This window comes from Sceloporus occidentalis, unplaced genomic scaffold (genome assembly GCF_023333645.1).
Source record: "Sceloporus occidentalis isolate IW3139 unplaced genomic scaffold, rSceOcc1.0.p SCAF_5, whole genome shotgun sequence".
NCBI lineage: Eukaryota > Metazoa > Chordata > Lepidosauria > Squamata > Phrynosomatidae > Sceloporus > Sceloporus occidentalis.
In genome coordinates, this window is record NW_028316985.1 from 186,382,643 (window position 1) to 186,398,028 (window position 15,386).

At 46.3% G+C, this 15,386-nt stretch overlaps 1 protein-coding gene across 1 annotated transcript in view; it reads right to left on the reverse strand.

Moving 5' to 3' along the window:
• Window positions 1-14,941, reverse strand: part of CDC25B (cell division cycle 25B) — a 34,614-nt gene extending 19,673 nt beyond the window's left edge. Inside the window, exons 1-3 of the mRNA XM_089526424.1 lie at window positions 14,751-14,941; window positions 8,932-9,056; window positions 5,882-5,933 (exon numbers count right to left, since the gene is read on the reverse strand). Coding sequence (XP_089382550.1) covers window positions 5,882-5,933; window positions 8,932-9,056; window positions 14,751-14,941 — 368 coding nt within the window. The remainder of the gene's footprint in view (window positions 1-5,881; window positions 5,934-8,931; window positions 9,057-14,750) is intronic.
• Between the last annotated feature and the right edge of the window lie 445 nt (window positions 14,942-15,386).

The window sequence follows — 15,386 nt, forward strand, 5'->3', positions numbered from 1 at the left end:
TCCTTTTCCCAGCTCGGGATGTGACTCGGTGGCCTAGTAGTCCTCCCCGCTACTATACAGTCCTCTATAACTGGATATATGCACCCAAACTTGGATTTTTTCACCTGGAAGCTTTCACTTTTGCCATCCATGAGTCCAGCCACATACACACACATACTGTGCCCCCCTGAAATGAATCTGCTTCTGAGCTCCCTGCCCCCAAGCTGCTATGGCCTCCTTATGCCACTAATAAGCAGCAGTGCAGGGTGGTCTTGGGGACTACAAAGAAAAACTGAGCATCCCAAGCGCATCATCTGTCTGGTGGCTGCTGGCCCAGTTCCGCCTGGCAGGGAGGAGGGCAGTCAAGTAGCTCCAACCTGCTTAGCTGGAAGGAGAGCATAGCATGCAAGCTGGCAAGGAAGGAAGAGAAAAAAGAAAGGATTTCCAAGGAAGGGGATCGAAAGAGGCCCCTTCTGAGCCTTAATGAGGGCATTCCCATAGCAACTGTTTCCCTATTCCTCAGCTCCCCACCTGTATGCAAATAGAAACGGCAAAGGGGGGGGGCTCTGCTTGGATGCCATCTGTCAGGGCTGGGGCTGTTGTTTAACCTTTGATTCCCCCCCACCCTCACCAACTCTGATGTGGGGTAAGCAACTGTGGTGGATCTGGGGGAATGAAAGCAACAGGGAGACTCTGCCACACTCCAAGGAGGCTTTGAAAGAGGCTGGATGGCCATCTGTTTGGGGGTGGCTTTCATTGTGTCTTCCTCCAAGGCAGGGGTTGGATAGCCCTTGGGGTCTCTTTCCAACTCTTATGATGCTAAGAGAGAAGGTTGCTTTCAACTCCAGTCCTGCATGTTTAAAAAATTGAATTTATAAAATGTTAAAACAGTACATTGGGGTGCAGAGAGATCTTGTAGCACCTTTGAGGCTAACTGAAAGATGTTGGCAGTAGGAGCTTTCCAAGACTTAAATCTACCTCCTCGGATGCCTTTCAGGATGGTCCAAATGCATCTGAGGAAGTAGACTTAAGTGTACGCAAATTCATGCTGCCAACTTCTTTCTTTCAGTTAGTCTTAAAGGCGCTACAAGATCCTTCTACATACTGATTTTTACAGACTAACACGGCTGCATCTTTGAATTCTACCACTATTGGGGTGGTCCAACCTGATGAAAACCTGACAATTTCCCCTCCACTTTTGGCCAAAGACAGGCCACCTAAGGGTCACAGAAAATAGCCACTGCAGATATATAAGCATGCACCATTCATTACAGAGCAAGCAATCCATTGCTTTGTTTATATTGTGCCTCCCTGCCCAGTCTGATCTGCATGCAGTTTGTTTCCTGATATTGAAAATATATATGCATTGACTGGTGTTAAAGGAAAGTGAAATGGCTACAACCTATTTAGGTGAATTGCTTCTTGTGGAAAAGGCCCAAGGAGAAGCAATTCACCTAAATAGGTTGTACCCCCGTTTCCTTTAACATCTATTCTTCCAGTATCAGGGGACAAACTGCATGCAGATCAGACTTGGGAAAAGGTATAACATAACCAAAGTGACGGGTTGCTAACTGCAATTCCCTTTAACTGTCATGACTGCTGTCCTGTGGCATCCTGGGCTTTGTAGTTTGGGGAGGCTCTATTGCTCTCTGGCAGGGAGCCCAACTACTCCTCTACACCGCAAATCCCATTTTCTCTTAGATGGAACTTGAGGCCCCCCAATTCACATTACAGAATTATAGCGCTGCAATTCCACTTTAACTGCCATGGCTATGGAAATCTGAGATCCGTAGTTTGGTGAGGCACTGGAACATTCTCAGAATCCTAAATGCATCCCTCTGAATTGACAAATGTCCCCACCTGAAGTACAGATCCCAGGATTCCACAGGGCTGACCCACAGCAGTTAAAGTGGAATAATAGTTTTTTTGTGGGGGGCGGGTGTTGGGGGGGCTTTGAGGCCATGTTCTGGAAGAATTTATTCCTGACGTTTCACCAGCAGCTGTGGCTGGCATCTTCACAGAATTTCTCTGAGGATGCCAGGCACAGCTGCTGGCGAAATGTCAGGAATAAACTCTTCTAGAACACAGCCTCAGAGCCTGAAAAACCCACAAAAACTATGGATATCAACCATAAAAGCCTTTGACTTCACACTCCAATAATAGTGCTGTAATTGTATGTAGTGTGAATGGCCCCTGTGATAAAACAGCATCCAAGTCAGGATGACCAGATGTCATAACCTTAGAGGACAAGGCACTGCAAAATGTAGGATATTCAAGAAAAATGTAGAAAATTACAAAATGCAAGCTTAAAATGCTAATATAAATATGAATTTGTTGCATCTGGTTTATTTACAGCTGTATTACATATAATGTATTTATTACATTTTACTATCCTGTCCTAGCCATCCTATCCTAATTTGCAGTGAGGACAGGCTGCCAAGTAGATCCATTTTTCAAAGGTGAACAGCAAACTGGTGCTACCCAACAGGATTCTTAGTCATGCTCAACATGGAGGACGCTTTGGAATTCCTCCTGGACAGAAGGTTGACATTTCTTGACATGTCCTAGAAAAGGAGGACATCTGGTCACCCTGACCCAAGTGCCACAAAACTGTCAAGTGTGAAAGGGGCCCCAGCATCTGCACCCAAAACGCAGCAGAGTTTATTAGGAGCAACCCTGATGCCACACACAAAGGGAGAGGGGAAAGAAAAGGAGAAATGAGGCCCATTCAGAAGAGAACACCCCTTTAAACACCTAGGAAGGCAAATCAATAGGACAACAGGAGGCTGTGTGTGTGTGTTGTGTTTCATTTAGAGGAATGCTGTGCCTCTGAAAGCCACCCCCTTTTCCCTTCAAGGGCTCTCAGAGGCCACGGAAGGGAACTGAAGAATTCAGGCAGATGTTCTCAGTTGCAAAAGGACAGTCCCTCCCTTCCTCCGCAGCCACCATCTGTCTCAAGTTGTACATTCACCAGGCCCAGGCAGAAAGCCTGCAAGGCAGGTGCAAGGAAACGGCTAGGGATCTTCCTTGGCCACTGGCCTGTGAAGCATGCTTGCCCATTGAGCAACTAACTCACCTGTTGTAAAAAGTCCAAGCCAAACTCCACTTTCAAACAAAACACTTATTTGCTCAAAGAGTACTTTTAAAAATCATCTACACCATGTAAAAGAACTAAGCAAAATGGGGAGGAATTATTTTGATCCTGTTTCACAACCAGAAATAAATATATTCAGATCCCATCCACTGAGTTTCAAACTAACCTAGTAGATTTGTGGCATGCTCCAATATCATTGACTTCTCGCCAACATCATTTACTTCTAGGGATTGGTTTCAGTGGGGTTGGGGCTCTGCTTTGGTTACCCTTTTGCTATCATCTGTTTGCCTTTCATGAATCAGGGAATTGCCACCCGCCTTCAACTTCTCCTATTGAGCACAGGCGGATGTGGTGAGCCGTTTAATCTGTTTTTAAAGCTTAAAAGGTTTTGCAGATAAATTTGTTATCTGTGACAGGGCCCAGCACTGCTGCCATGGTTTGTCCAGCATCCCTAGCCATCCACGGTTAGGCCAGGGAGAGACAAGAGTGCAATAATTTCAAAGCCAGACCTCCAGGCTCAATCTGGGGAGCCGAGAAAGGCCTCTAAAGAAACTGCACACAGGAAAGCACTACTAGTTCATGAAAAGGAAAAAATACACCACCCACCATGCTCCAAGAAATACGTTCAAACTTGTTCTCACAGAGCCTGCCCTGTTTCAAAAACAATAATTTTGTTTTGCAGTCATTGAATCAGCAAGTATCTCAGTGGCACACCCAAAGCTCCTGGCGTCAAAGAAGCTGAAGGAAAGACCTCAAATCCTCCACTGTTCTTTGGCAAGTTCAGAAGGAGGCTGGCAAAATGTCCTCATTTCAGAAGACAGTACAAGAGAGAGAAGCAAGGCTCCCTTGCAGCATATGGCACCTTTTTCCAGCCTGGTGCTCTCCTCTCTAACCCATCCTAATGGTTACAGCTCCCATCTCCCACAGCCAGCATGACTGGGGATAATGGGAGTTGAAATTACTTAGTAGTAACCTACTAAGAAAGATCAAAGAAAAAAGTGAAAAGGCAGGCCCATTTTGGACCATAAAGAAAACAAAAATAATGACCACAGACAATCTACACAAATTTTAATTAGACAACAAAGAAACAGAAATAGTAAACAGAATTCTGATACCTGGGATCAAACACTAATAGAAATGGAGACTGCAGCTAGGAAATCAGAAGAAGATTAAGAATGGGAAGGATAGTTAGGAAAGAACTAAAATGCAAGGATACAACTGAGCACAAAAGTTAGAATCATACAAGCCACTGTATTCCCTATTGCCATGGATGGATCTGAGAGCTGGGCAGTTAAGAAGGAGGATAGCAGAAAAATCAACTCATTTGAAATGTGGGGCTGGAGAAGAATGCTAAGGATCCCATGGACATCCAGAAAGACAAACAAATGGGTCCTAGAGCAGATCAAGCCAGAAATCTCCCTAGAAGCCAAGATGACAAAACTCAGGTCTTTTGTATTTTGGACACATCATGAGGAGGCATGAATCACTGCAAAAAACAGTAATGCTCAGAATGGTAGAGGGAAGTAGGAAGAGAGGATGGCCGCATACAAGATGGATGGACCCTATTCAAGAGATCACTTTGCGTACAGGTTTGCAGGAGTTGAGCAGAGCAGTGGAGGACAGAGGGTCTTGGAGATGTCGCATCCATAGGGTCCCCATGGGTCCAAATCAACTCGAGGGCAGTTAACAACAAATCCAACACCATCTGGAGGGTGCCATGAGTCAGGGGACAGCTGCTATGTGTAGCCCTGGGAGCCACTGCAGCCCCCCCTTGAAAGAGTTTTTCTGGGGAAAGGATGGGGAAACGGTGCTCTTTTGCAGAGGCCCCAAGAGAAGTGGAAAAATTATTAGGTGAAAGATTAGTCACTTTGGATGCAAAGAGCCAGGGAATAGGGACATTATTTCAAAGCAGTCAAATCCTGGCACTTTTAAAAAGGTGTTTGATGAAAGAACAGAGGCAGTGTTAAGCCACTAGCAGCAAATGGATTAAAGGGTCAAAAGAGAAAAAAATGTGCAAAGCCAAGCCACTGAAAAACATTAGCAACAAGCTTCCCAGGGCATCTCCCAGCAAGCCTCAAGCCAATTGCTTCTCTCTATGCCGAAATATTGGGCTACAAGCCTCTGCAGAATGCTCATCCCCCAAACCAAAGGGCCTGACCTTCTTAAGGTTTAACTCCCCTTTAAAGGGCATTGCATTCATGCTACAAATTTTAAAAACAGGTTTGAAGAACATTGTGGTTTCTGCCATAAAGAGTGGCTCAATCTGTACGTCGGGCACTTTCAAAGGTCCCAGCGTAAGAGATGAGAGAAAAGGCCAGCTCCCCCCCCCCAAAAAAAAAAAAAAAAAAGATCTGGAGGCCAAGGAGTGTCTGAAAGGATGTGTTCCACTGAAGCCCAAGAGGTCAAGTGGGGTGATTAAATCAAATTGCTGGAGATTGTGGGTAAGGTCTTGCATGATCTTTCCTTGGACCATCAAAAAATGGTGAAGACAGAAAAAGAACCAACAGCCCAGAGCAATGCAGCCATGTTTTCTCAGCTTGTCCAGACCACACTTTTGGAGGTAGGTGCAGAATTCTGATACACAACCACACAACTTCCACCTTTACTATCTGTGCAGAGCACCCACAGCCCTAACTATGCATCCTTCAGCCAAGGATGCTGAGAAATCTCTAGAGATACCCAGACTACAGCATCCAGAATTCCTCACTCAATCATCAGAGCCAAAAGACCACCTAGAGTTTGAAGGTACACTTTTCTAAGTGAACCCCTCTCAGCAACCCTTCTCCCAGGCTTACAGTTCCAACTTACACTTCTTCGAAGCTCTCCACATCTGGCTCCTGAGGGGAATCCGGGCCAACGCCTGCACAAGACAAAAAGAAGCTTGTGTTAAAATAGAAAAGAGCTGTTGTGTTTTCTGTTTCCTCCAACCTTCTCAGCATTACTGGGCAGTCTCAACATCCCACTAGATTTCCTCTGTCACAGGTATCAAGAGAAAAGCCATGTTGGCCCACACACCAAAGGCCTATCTTGCCACCCTCCATCCTGTTCATGCAAGGCCCCACTGATTTCCCACTGAAGTCCTCCAACCGGACAGGAGTGTGACTTCATCCTCCATCTTATGTCCCCCCACCGACCCCAGATAATGAAGCAATATTGCTCCCTCTGATGCCGGAGGTGACATCTATGCATGTTGGCAATAAGACATTGATGGCTCCAGCCTCCATGGATTTTCCCAACCCTCTTTTAAAGCTATCCAAGTTCAAAAATCACTAAATCCCAAAGCAGTGAGTTCCACAGTTTACTTATTTGCTATGGAGAGTTATCCCTTTGATCTGTTGTAAATCTCCCATCATTAAGCTTCAGTGAATGCGACCCCCCCCAGATGAGCACAACTAATAGTGTTAATATTTATATCCCTTCCTATATTCGAAGAGCTGGATATATACGTTATGACCTATAAAGCCTCTTATGGCTTAGGTTCAGGCTATCTGACAAACCACATCTTCCTGTATGAGTCTACTAGGACCTCAAGGTCTTCAGATGCCTTCTTTCTGCCCCACCCCAAATGTAGGGCCTTTTCAGTGGCTGCCCCTAGACTTTAAAACTCCCTTTCCAAGAAGGCCAGAATGGTCTCCTCCTTGCAGTTCTTCCTTTTTTAATAAAGTTTTTATTAAATACAAACTTTCAATATGTAAAATATTTTCAAACTACATTTAACAACTAGAGAGAGAGAGAGAGAGAGAGAGGAAAAGACATTAGCAAAAATTACCTAGAACAAAAACTTGACTTCCTTCCCCTAAATGAGTGTTACAGCATGTAGTTAACCACACTTCCTGCCAAGGACTGATTAATCCTGCTTCTACTATAAGCACACTGCCATTATCTTAGGAAACCTAAAAAATGTTGAAGTCCTCCATCGTTTTTCTCCCAAAAACAAACAAACAAACAAACAAACAAACAAACAAACAAACAAAACCCAATAAAGTTATCCCAATCAAAGATTAATCCTTAATCAAAATTGTTAAATCCATCCATTTCATCCAGTTTATTTATCTTATCCGGCCGATCTCTTTGCTGTCCTTCCATCAGCAGGAAACTATGCTAATGTCTTTTCTGTTTTTCTCTCTCTTTGGTTTTTACTAAATCTGTATATTGTATATTTGTGTATTTTATCGAAAGGTATTGTAACCCACCTCGATCGGTAGGGAGAGGCGGGATATAAATGCATATTTATTTATTTATTATTTCTGACAGGTAATTAAAACTGAAGATTTTTTAAACAGGGCTTTTTAAGAGGGCTACGGTATTTTTATTGAACTGTTTTTCCAACTGGTTTTTGGTGTAGATTTTAAATTGTTTTAATATTGTGCATAACATAGTTTAACTCTAGTTTGATGCGGTCTTTTGCATGTTTCAGCTAAACTGTTAAGCAGCCTTAAATTGCAATTTGGGGGGAAAGGCGCAATATAAATAACATTAATGAAAACAATAATGTGAAAGGAAAAAAATAAACTCCTGCCTATCCACTTCCTCCAGAATAGGCATAAATTTATGCATGGCAATGCTGACTCCCTTACTGGCCTTTTCTTTAAGCTAAACATTCCCAAGCGCTGTCCTCTTTCCATCCTCCTCTGGCTACAGGCAAATGTTTTTCCAAACTGTACCTGGACTGTGGAAGAACAGCCTGCTCCCTGGATCAACTCTAATATAAAAATAGCCTAAGAACTCAAACCAGAGGAAGACCCATCCAGGGCAAGCATTCCTCTGATATGGGGCAGAGTTCCCACAACTCTTTATCCAGCACATGTGTGTGAGCATTTTGCATTTCTCAGAAAGAGTGTGGTCAGGTTTTAAGACAAGGAGCAATGCTATCACCTGGTCATCTTTACCCAAGTCCTAAGAGATCAAAGCTTTGCTGATAGAATGGGAAACCTCTCCAAGCCCTGGTTTATTTTGCTTGATAAGAAGGTGGAGAAAAAACAAAGCCACCAGTTTCTTTGCCCGATCAAGAGAAAAAGCCCTCTCTTTCCTCCCCCATCTCAGGAAACTAGATTCGATATGTACTTTTGCTGCTTATCACAATCTAGCATTCCTTGACCTGCCAGATGTGCAACTCCTATCCTATCTAGCCACCATGGCTGCTAGATGATGGGAGCTGAGGCCAGCAGGGACCAGGGCAAGGAAGATGAGCACTGACCAGTGAGAAATGTCCACCTTTCAGGAAAACAAGTTACAATGCAGCAGACAGATATTCTCAGATGGGCCTCCTGTCCTCAACTAAAACTCTGTGCCCTGTTATCTCCAACATGCTGTGCCTGCCTGGTTAGACAGCAGCAAACATGCATGCATGCATACACACACACACCTGTCTGTCTTCCTATACACACATCTGGCGATGTCTCAGAAAATGACCTCAGCTGGGATGGTCATAGCTCAGATCGAGTGTCCCTGTCCCTCTACTAGAAGACACCGATTCCCAGGGAAGCCAACCCCAAAGTCTCTTATTCACACACCAAAAGGGGTTTCAATTGGTAACCAAAGTCCAAAACACACAGCCGAAATAATTCAGTTTGAGACTCCTTTAACTGCCCTAGCCTTCTCTGTCAGAGAGCTCTGGTGCCACAATAAACTACAATCCCTAGGATTCCTAGCCCTGAGCCAGGGTAGTTAAAGCAGTGTGAAACTTCAACTTGGAGGCGCGTAACAAGAAGTCCCTCTCTCTTTTATTGCCATGGAAGGCACGGGACAGAGAAATTCAACAGAAGATCTTCTGCTAAGCCCATAAACAATCCTTCGTTCATGTTTGTATTTTAAAACGTCTCACACAAGGGTGAGCCACCTGAAGACCAACTACTCACCTGAATCAGCAGACTCCGAGTAAACTGAATCTTGGGAAGACTCTGAGGACACTGAATCCTGGGAGGACCACTCTGTCTTGAAGGTCATTCCCATCTTCTTTCTCCGCTTTGGAGTTTCACAATCACTGTAACCATATAAAAAAGGAACGTGAGAGATCCACAAACCTTACAATGTAAATAACATCTTAGCATGGTGTAGTGGTATGAGTGCTGGACTATGACTTTGGGGACCAGGGTTCAAATCCCTGCTGTGCTGTGGAAATCTACCAGGTGACCTTAGGCAAGTCACACTCTCTCAACCTCAGAGGAAAGCAAAATCCCGCTGGACAATTCTTAACTAGAAAACCCCCTGCTAGGTTTGCCTTTGGGTCACTATAAGTTGGAAAAGACCCAGAGGCATACAACAAACATATACTCAGGGTAGCACACAGTGGAGACATGATAATTAGAATGATACGAAACTGTTATAACTGTGTAATGGAGATGCGTTCTAAGGCTGAAACACACATTCAGATTAGGACCTTCAACTATGCTCTGTTCCCATGATCTTGCTCCTTTGGAACCAAGTGACCTATCAAGGAATGCTGTGTAACACTGAAAAAGGTTGCTCACTGCTTCAAAATGTCAAGTTCATCCTAACAACTGGCATTCTGGTGCCATTCCCCTCCTTGCTAGTTACATTTTGCAGTTGTCTCCTTTGGATCTGGGAAGTTCCATAACAAATAAACGGATGTTTTCATTTCAGTATGACTGAATACTCAAACTGCGGGTTATCTCAAAAAAAAAAGTTCCTGTTATAGAAACCATCTGGCAGGACACTGGGCTTGAGCCACCAATCCCCTGCAGAAGAGCCATGGAGGCACACAGCTAAGATGCCAGCCCAAGGTGCGCTTAATGATTAACTCTGTGCATTCAAACAGGGTGCCTTTGAGAACAGGATGGACTCAGCCGCCTACCCAAGGCCTACCCAAGATAAAAGGAAGGTGGTGCCCACATTTTCCCTCCGCTCAGCTGAAAAATGTTCCACCCATGGGAGGAAGTTGGGCCGATAACTCTAAGATGGAGGGGAAGGAAGTGGCAGAGCTGGAAAAGCACAGCTCTGATGCTTTAAAGCTGGACAATGCATGGGTCCATCTAAGCCCACCCAGCTTGTACTCAGAAAGACAACCCCCTTCCCACTGCAGGGAATTCAAGGATTGCTCCTGACCCTCTGGAAAGTGCTGGAGTCGAACCCAAGCCCTCCTGCAATTTTGAAAACTGCAATTTCTTAGGCATATTTCCTGCATGTGTTTCTAGCAGTTCTGTACTCCTTTTAGCCACCACAGCTGCATCCTATGGACATGCTGGGGTTTGTTGTTTAGTGAAAGGCTAGAGCTCTCTGGCTAAAAATTCTCTATCCTCCACTAAACTACAAATCTCAGAATCTCCACAGGTCAGAGGCATCATGGGCCCCATATAGACAGGCCAAAACAAAGCTGCTTCGGGTCACTTTGGAGGTATGCTGTATGTGTCCTAAGAGGCCGGAAGCCATGCCAAAGCCACAATCTAGTCCTAAGGACAGGAGTGCAGCTTTGGCACAGCTTCTGAACTCTTAGGGCGCATGCATCATTTAAACAGCATACCTCCAAAGTGACCCAAAGCAGCTTTATTTTGGTCTATCTGTATGGGGCCATAGTTAAAGTGGTCTCAGACTGCTATAACTGTGAAATGTGTGTCTGAAACCCTAGGATCCCACCCCGAAGCCAACATGGAGACCTACATTTTTTGGCCTATAGTTGTTGAAATCCCACATCTAGAACAGGCAGGCTTTGAAACAAAGGAGTTATTTTGAACTGGAGCAACTCCACGTTGGAAAACTGTGGGCAATGGTTCTGCAGAAGCCAGAAATGCTGCTGGAGGGAGGCTGAACCATCCCAAAAACAGAGCAGCCCTAAAAATTACAAGGGACCTTACAGCAAGCCAGCACAACTTACAACAGCTAAAAAGGAGCGGGGGGGGGGGGGCAGGCTTCCAGGTTCCTTCTTTTTAAAAACCTAAAGGCAACACAAGCCTCTTTTGCAATGCAAGGACAGGGTACAGACACACAGCAATTACAAGTTGGTTTTCTCGACAAAGCCTCGCTTCTTCCTAAGAAAAGGCCACTGTACGCTCACCACATGCAAGAAACGCTCTTGCGGCAAATTGCAGACACACTGCATGCTTTCGCCATCCATAGGAAAACAAGCCCAAAACAGGCCTTGTGAAAGAGAGGTCAAATGGGACCAAAGAGGGCTGTGGCAGTACAAAGATAAGGGAAGGGAAAGAAAATACAAACCCCAAAGGCCCCCAAAGCTCCACCACTTTTAAAAGGAAAATGGCAAAGAAAGAAAGGAGGGAGGGAGAAGAGAGGGAGGATTGCATGCACCAAGTCTGAGCTCCAAAGAAATTCAAGTTGGCCATTGTTTTATTTATACAACTTGCATTCATGCTTTCAAGGTCCCAGTTGACTTTTGGGGATCCCATGAATTTCACAGGGATTTCTTGGGCCAGGAATACTCAAGAGATTGTTTGCAATTGCCTTCCTCTGAAATACAGCCTGATCCAAGTTGCTTCTGAGTAAAAGACAAGCAAGGCCCAGGACCCCTGGCTCTGAAATATGCATGCTTTAGGCCTGCATTCCTGCCTTGCCTTTCCTCCAGGACAGTGGGCTAGAAAAGCCCTTACTTGGGCTACCAAGAACCTGGATGCATCCCTGAGGAGAGCCCAATGTCTCTCCCACCAAGGCTGAATACTAAAACTGGCCCTCACACAAAGGTCCAAAACACAGTGCAGAAAGAATCCAGTTTAAATGTTCTGGCTCAATGTCAAGGAAATCTGGGAACTGTAGTTTTGTCAGACATTTCACCTTCTTTGTCAGAGAGCTCTGGTGCCACAATAAACTATAATTCCCAGGATTATCCAGCACTGAGCCAAGGCAGTGAAACCATCATTGTCTAAAGGAAATGCGCACACACCTTGAAGCAGCTTCAAGTGCAGGTCTGGAAAGATCTCCTCCCTCAGAAACCATGGGACCGTCCAAATGCGTTAGACAAAGATTTTTAACATTTTTGCAATGAATAAAAGCCCAAGCTAGGAAAATTTGGGGGCATCTTTTTAGGAGTATATATTTAAAGTTTCATCCCACCTCCCACTCAAAAAATATGTGTCCAGCATAAAATATATCCTCTACAAATAGGTCGAAAACTTAAAGGAGCCAAGTTTAAACATGCATTTGAAAGAAGTAAGGAAGTTGTCTAATATATTTGGAGGGTCCCAGGGTTTCTGAGGGAGGGAATTTTTAACACCCATCATCCCCAGCCAAATGGGTTGGATCCTGACCCGCAAGGCATGAGAGAGAAATTTTAACTGCATTCAGGAATAGTGCTATAACTCCTGAATGAAGAGGGCCCAAAAGGATGAAGAGGGAGAAAGGCAGCATAGAGCAGTGGACACAGCTTGCTACCCCAGTTGTGAGATGCTGTTGCTGTGTGTCTTCAAGTCATTTCCAACTTACGGTGACCCTAAGGCAAACCTATCTATCATGGGGTTTTCCTGGCACAGTTTGTGCAGAGGTTTGCCACTGCTATCCTCCAAGGCTGAGAGAGTGTGACCTGGCCAAGATCCAAGACAGTTGTTTTCTCCAGAGCTTCAAAATTAAATGTTGTAAGGAATGGGGGACAAGAGAAAGAATCATTGGAGCAACCAGTAAGGGCAATACTACGCAATAAGTTATCTGCTGTGTATCTTGGGTCTGCAACATAAGGGCTGAAAACATACGCTTGTTTGGTTTTTAAGTAAAGGCACAGGGATGCAGAGAGCGCTGCAGAGATTCCCTCAGGCTTTGCATGTAGAGACCCAAGGGTGCATCTACATTGTAGAAATAATGCAGTTTGACACCACTTTAACTGCCATGGCTCCATCCCACAGAATAATCCTAGGGCTGATGGTTTTGTGACACCTCAGCTTTGGTAGAAAGGACTGAAGACCTTCTCCAATGTAGAAAAAATGCAGCCTGACACTACTTCAAGGGCTTCACCCTTTGCAATCCAGGGAGGTATAGTTTTGCAATGACTATTTTAGCCTTCTCTTGCGAAGCATGCACCTATGACCAAGATGCATTATCTCTACAGTGTAGATCAGTGGTTCCCAAACTGTGCCTTGTAAGAGATTTTGGACTTCAGCTCCCACAAGCCTCAGTATTGGCCAACAGTCTGGGATTCTGGGAGCTGAAGTCCAAAATCCCTTAAAGAGCACAGTTGGGGAGCCCTGGTGTAAATGCACCCAGGTTTGAAAGATTTGCAAGAAGGTCGGAGGGAAGGAGGTGGCAAGGCTACTCTTGCTGCAGACTGAATCCGGATTCCAGGCCACTGGGCCTTTGCATCCCAGCCACATGGCAGAGCCTGGAAGCCGGATGCACTCTGCAGAGCCATGTGGCTGGGATGCAAAGGCCCAGCGGCCTGGAATCCGGATTCACTCCGGAATGCAAAGAAAAAAAGGCACACCCAGAGCAACCAAACCTTTCCTTTGTTCACCTTGGGGCCTGGCCACGCGGTCCCACTTTTGCAAACACCCTTCTCCCCCCCTCCCAGAAAAAAACACCACCTGGGGCTTCTTTTGCAAACTAGGCACCCCAGGACCATGCAAAAAACGAATCCCAACTCCGTTACTTTTGCAACTCCTCCATCCACTCTGCAAAAAGCAACTTCCCAGGAGCCCAGCTGCAAAACCCCAGGGAGCCCCTGTTACTTGCAAACATCTTCCTCTTGGGGTCGCTTTCCCAACTAGAGGAGACCCATTGCAAGGCTGGGCTCTACGGGGGTGTAACAGGTAGGCTCCCCTGTTTGTAGTGTTTTTAATGAGTTATCAGTAATTGCCTTTGTTCCTTTTCCCTTTGATACTCTAACAGTTTCATTCTAGTTTCAGGTCCACTTTTGTATGGCTTTCCCTGAAATCTGTCAAGTTACAATTCTTTTAGTTTTCTGGGGGGGGGGGGGAGAGGAAGGGGATACAATCATTAGTAACAATAGTTGCAACTTTTGAGTTTTGATTTGGAGGCACCACAATAAGGATAAATAATAATAATAATCCAACTTCGAGTTCCTCTTTTGGGGGAAAAGGATGAGGATAATAATAATAATAATAATAATAATAATAACAACTATGCAGCTGGGGCTCCTTCCCAAAGTATTAGGTATCCAGTCGAGTAGACCCCTGACATGGCTGGGATTTACACGGGTGCAAGCAGCCTCCTCCTCCTCTTTGCAGTGTTTAAGCGCTTCCATTCCAGCCTCCTCCGCTTTTGCATGCTTTTCCTAAGCCCTTTCAGTTCCAGTTTGGGAGGCAAAGGGGATTGATAACAGCAACAGCAATGATCAACGCTCTAGCTGGGATTCCTCCCAGAGTATTAGTAGGTACGTGTTCGAGTAGACCTGCTGCTTCGCTGGGCCTTACTTGGGTGTAACAGGCCTACTCCATTGGGGACCCTCCTAGAGTAGACCCATTGGATCCCAGGGACTTGCTTAGGCCTAGACCAGAGGCATCATCATCATCATCATCCTCCCTGCAGCCATGGAGCGGATGGCTCCATCCATCCCACCTGGGCCTAGACCCATTGAGCCTCTGGGATTGACTCCAAGGGCCCAGGTCCCGAGACTCGTGCAAGCCCCTCTGGCCCCATAGGCCTCCTCCTCCTCCTCCATTTCCCGGCTCCTAAGGCCCCTTCTTAATAACCCTTCTGCCTCTTTGCAGCCAGTTAGCTCCCTTTCTGCAAGGCCTGCAGCTCCTCTGCCTTCCTGGCTTACCTGCCGAGGCCGCCCAGCTTGTCCATGTGGAGGGCCAGGTGGGTGACCGGCGAGAGCAGCGCCCCGGCCTCCGCCAGGGCCAGCGGCCGGGCGCCGGGGCGGAGGAGCTGCAGCGCCGGCAAGGGGAGGCCCGGGGGCCGGGCGGGGGGCCCCTTCTTCCTTATCCTCCTCCCGGGGTCCTCCGCCTCCATCTTCGGGGAGCCCTCCGCCTCCATCTGCAGCCACTGCCTTCCCGACCCCTGAGGCTTTGGCAAAGCAGCCAGAGCATGCACTCCTCCAAAGGCAAGGCTCGCTGCAAAGGCCAAGGCGGGGAAAGAAGGACCCTGAGGATGGGGGAGAGGAGGAAAGGGGGACTGCAGCAGAGAGAGAGGAGGAAGGATGGAGGCTTTTGTAGCGGGAGGCGGGGGCTGCCTGCTGCTGCTGCTGCTGGGGCCCTCCCTCCCTCCTCTCGCCTCCTCTTCCATTCGCATTCGAAAAACAACAGACGACTCCGCCAAGCAGCAGCAGCAGCAGCAGCAGCAGCAACAGCGCCACCCAACGGACGCCAGCGGAAGGGAAGGGAAGAAGGGCACAGCAGGACTGCTATTATTTGGGGCAGCAGCAGCAGCAGCCTTCAGGGCAGGATCCCAGAAAGAC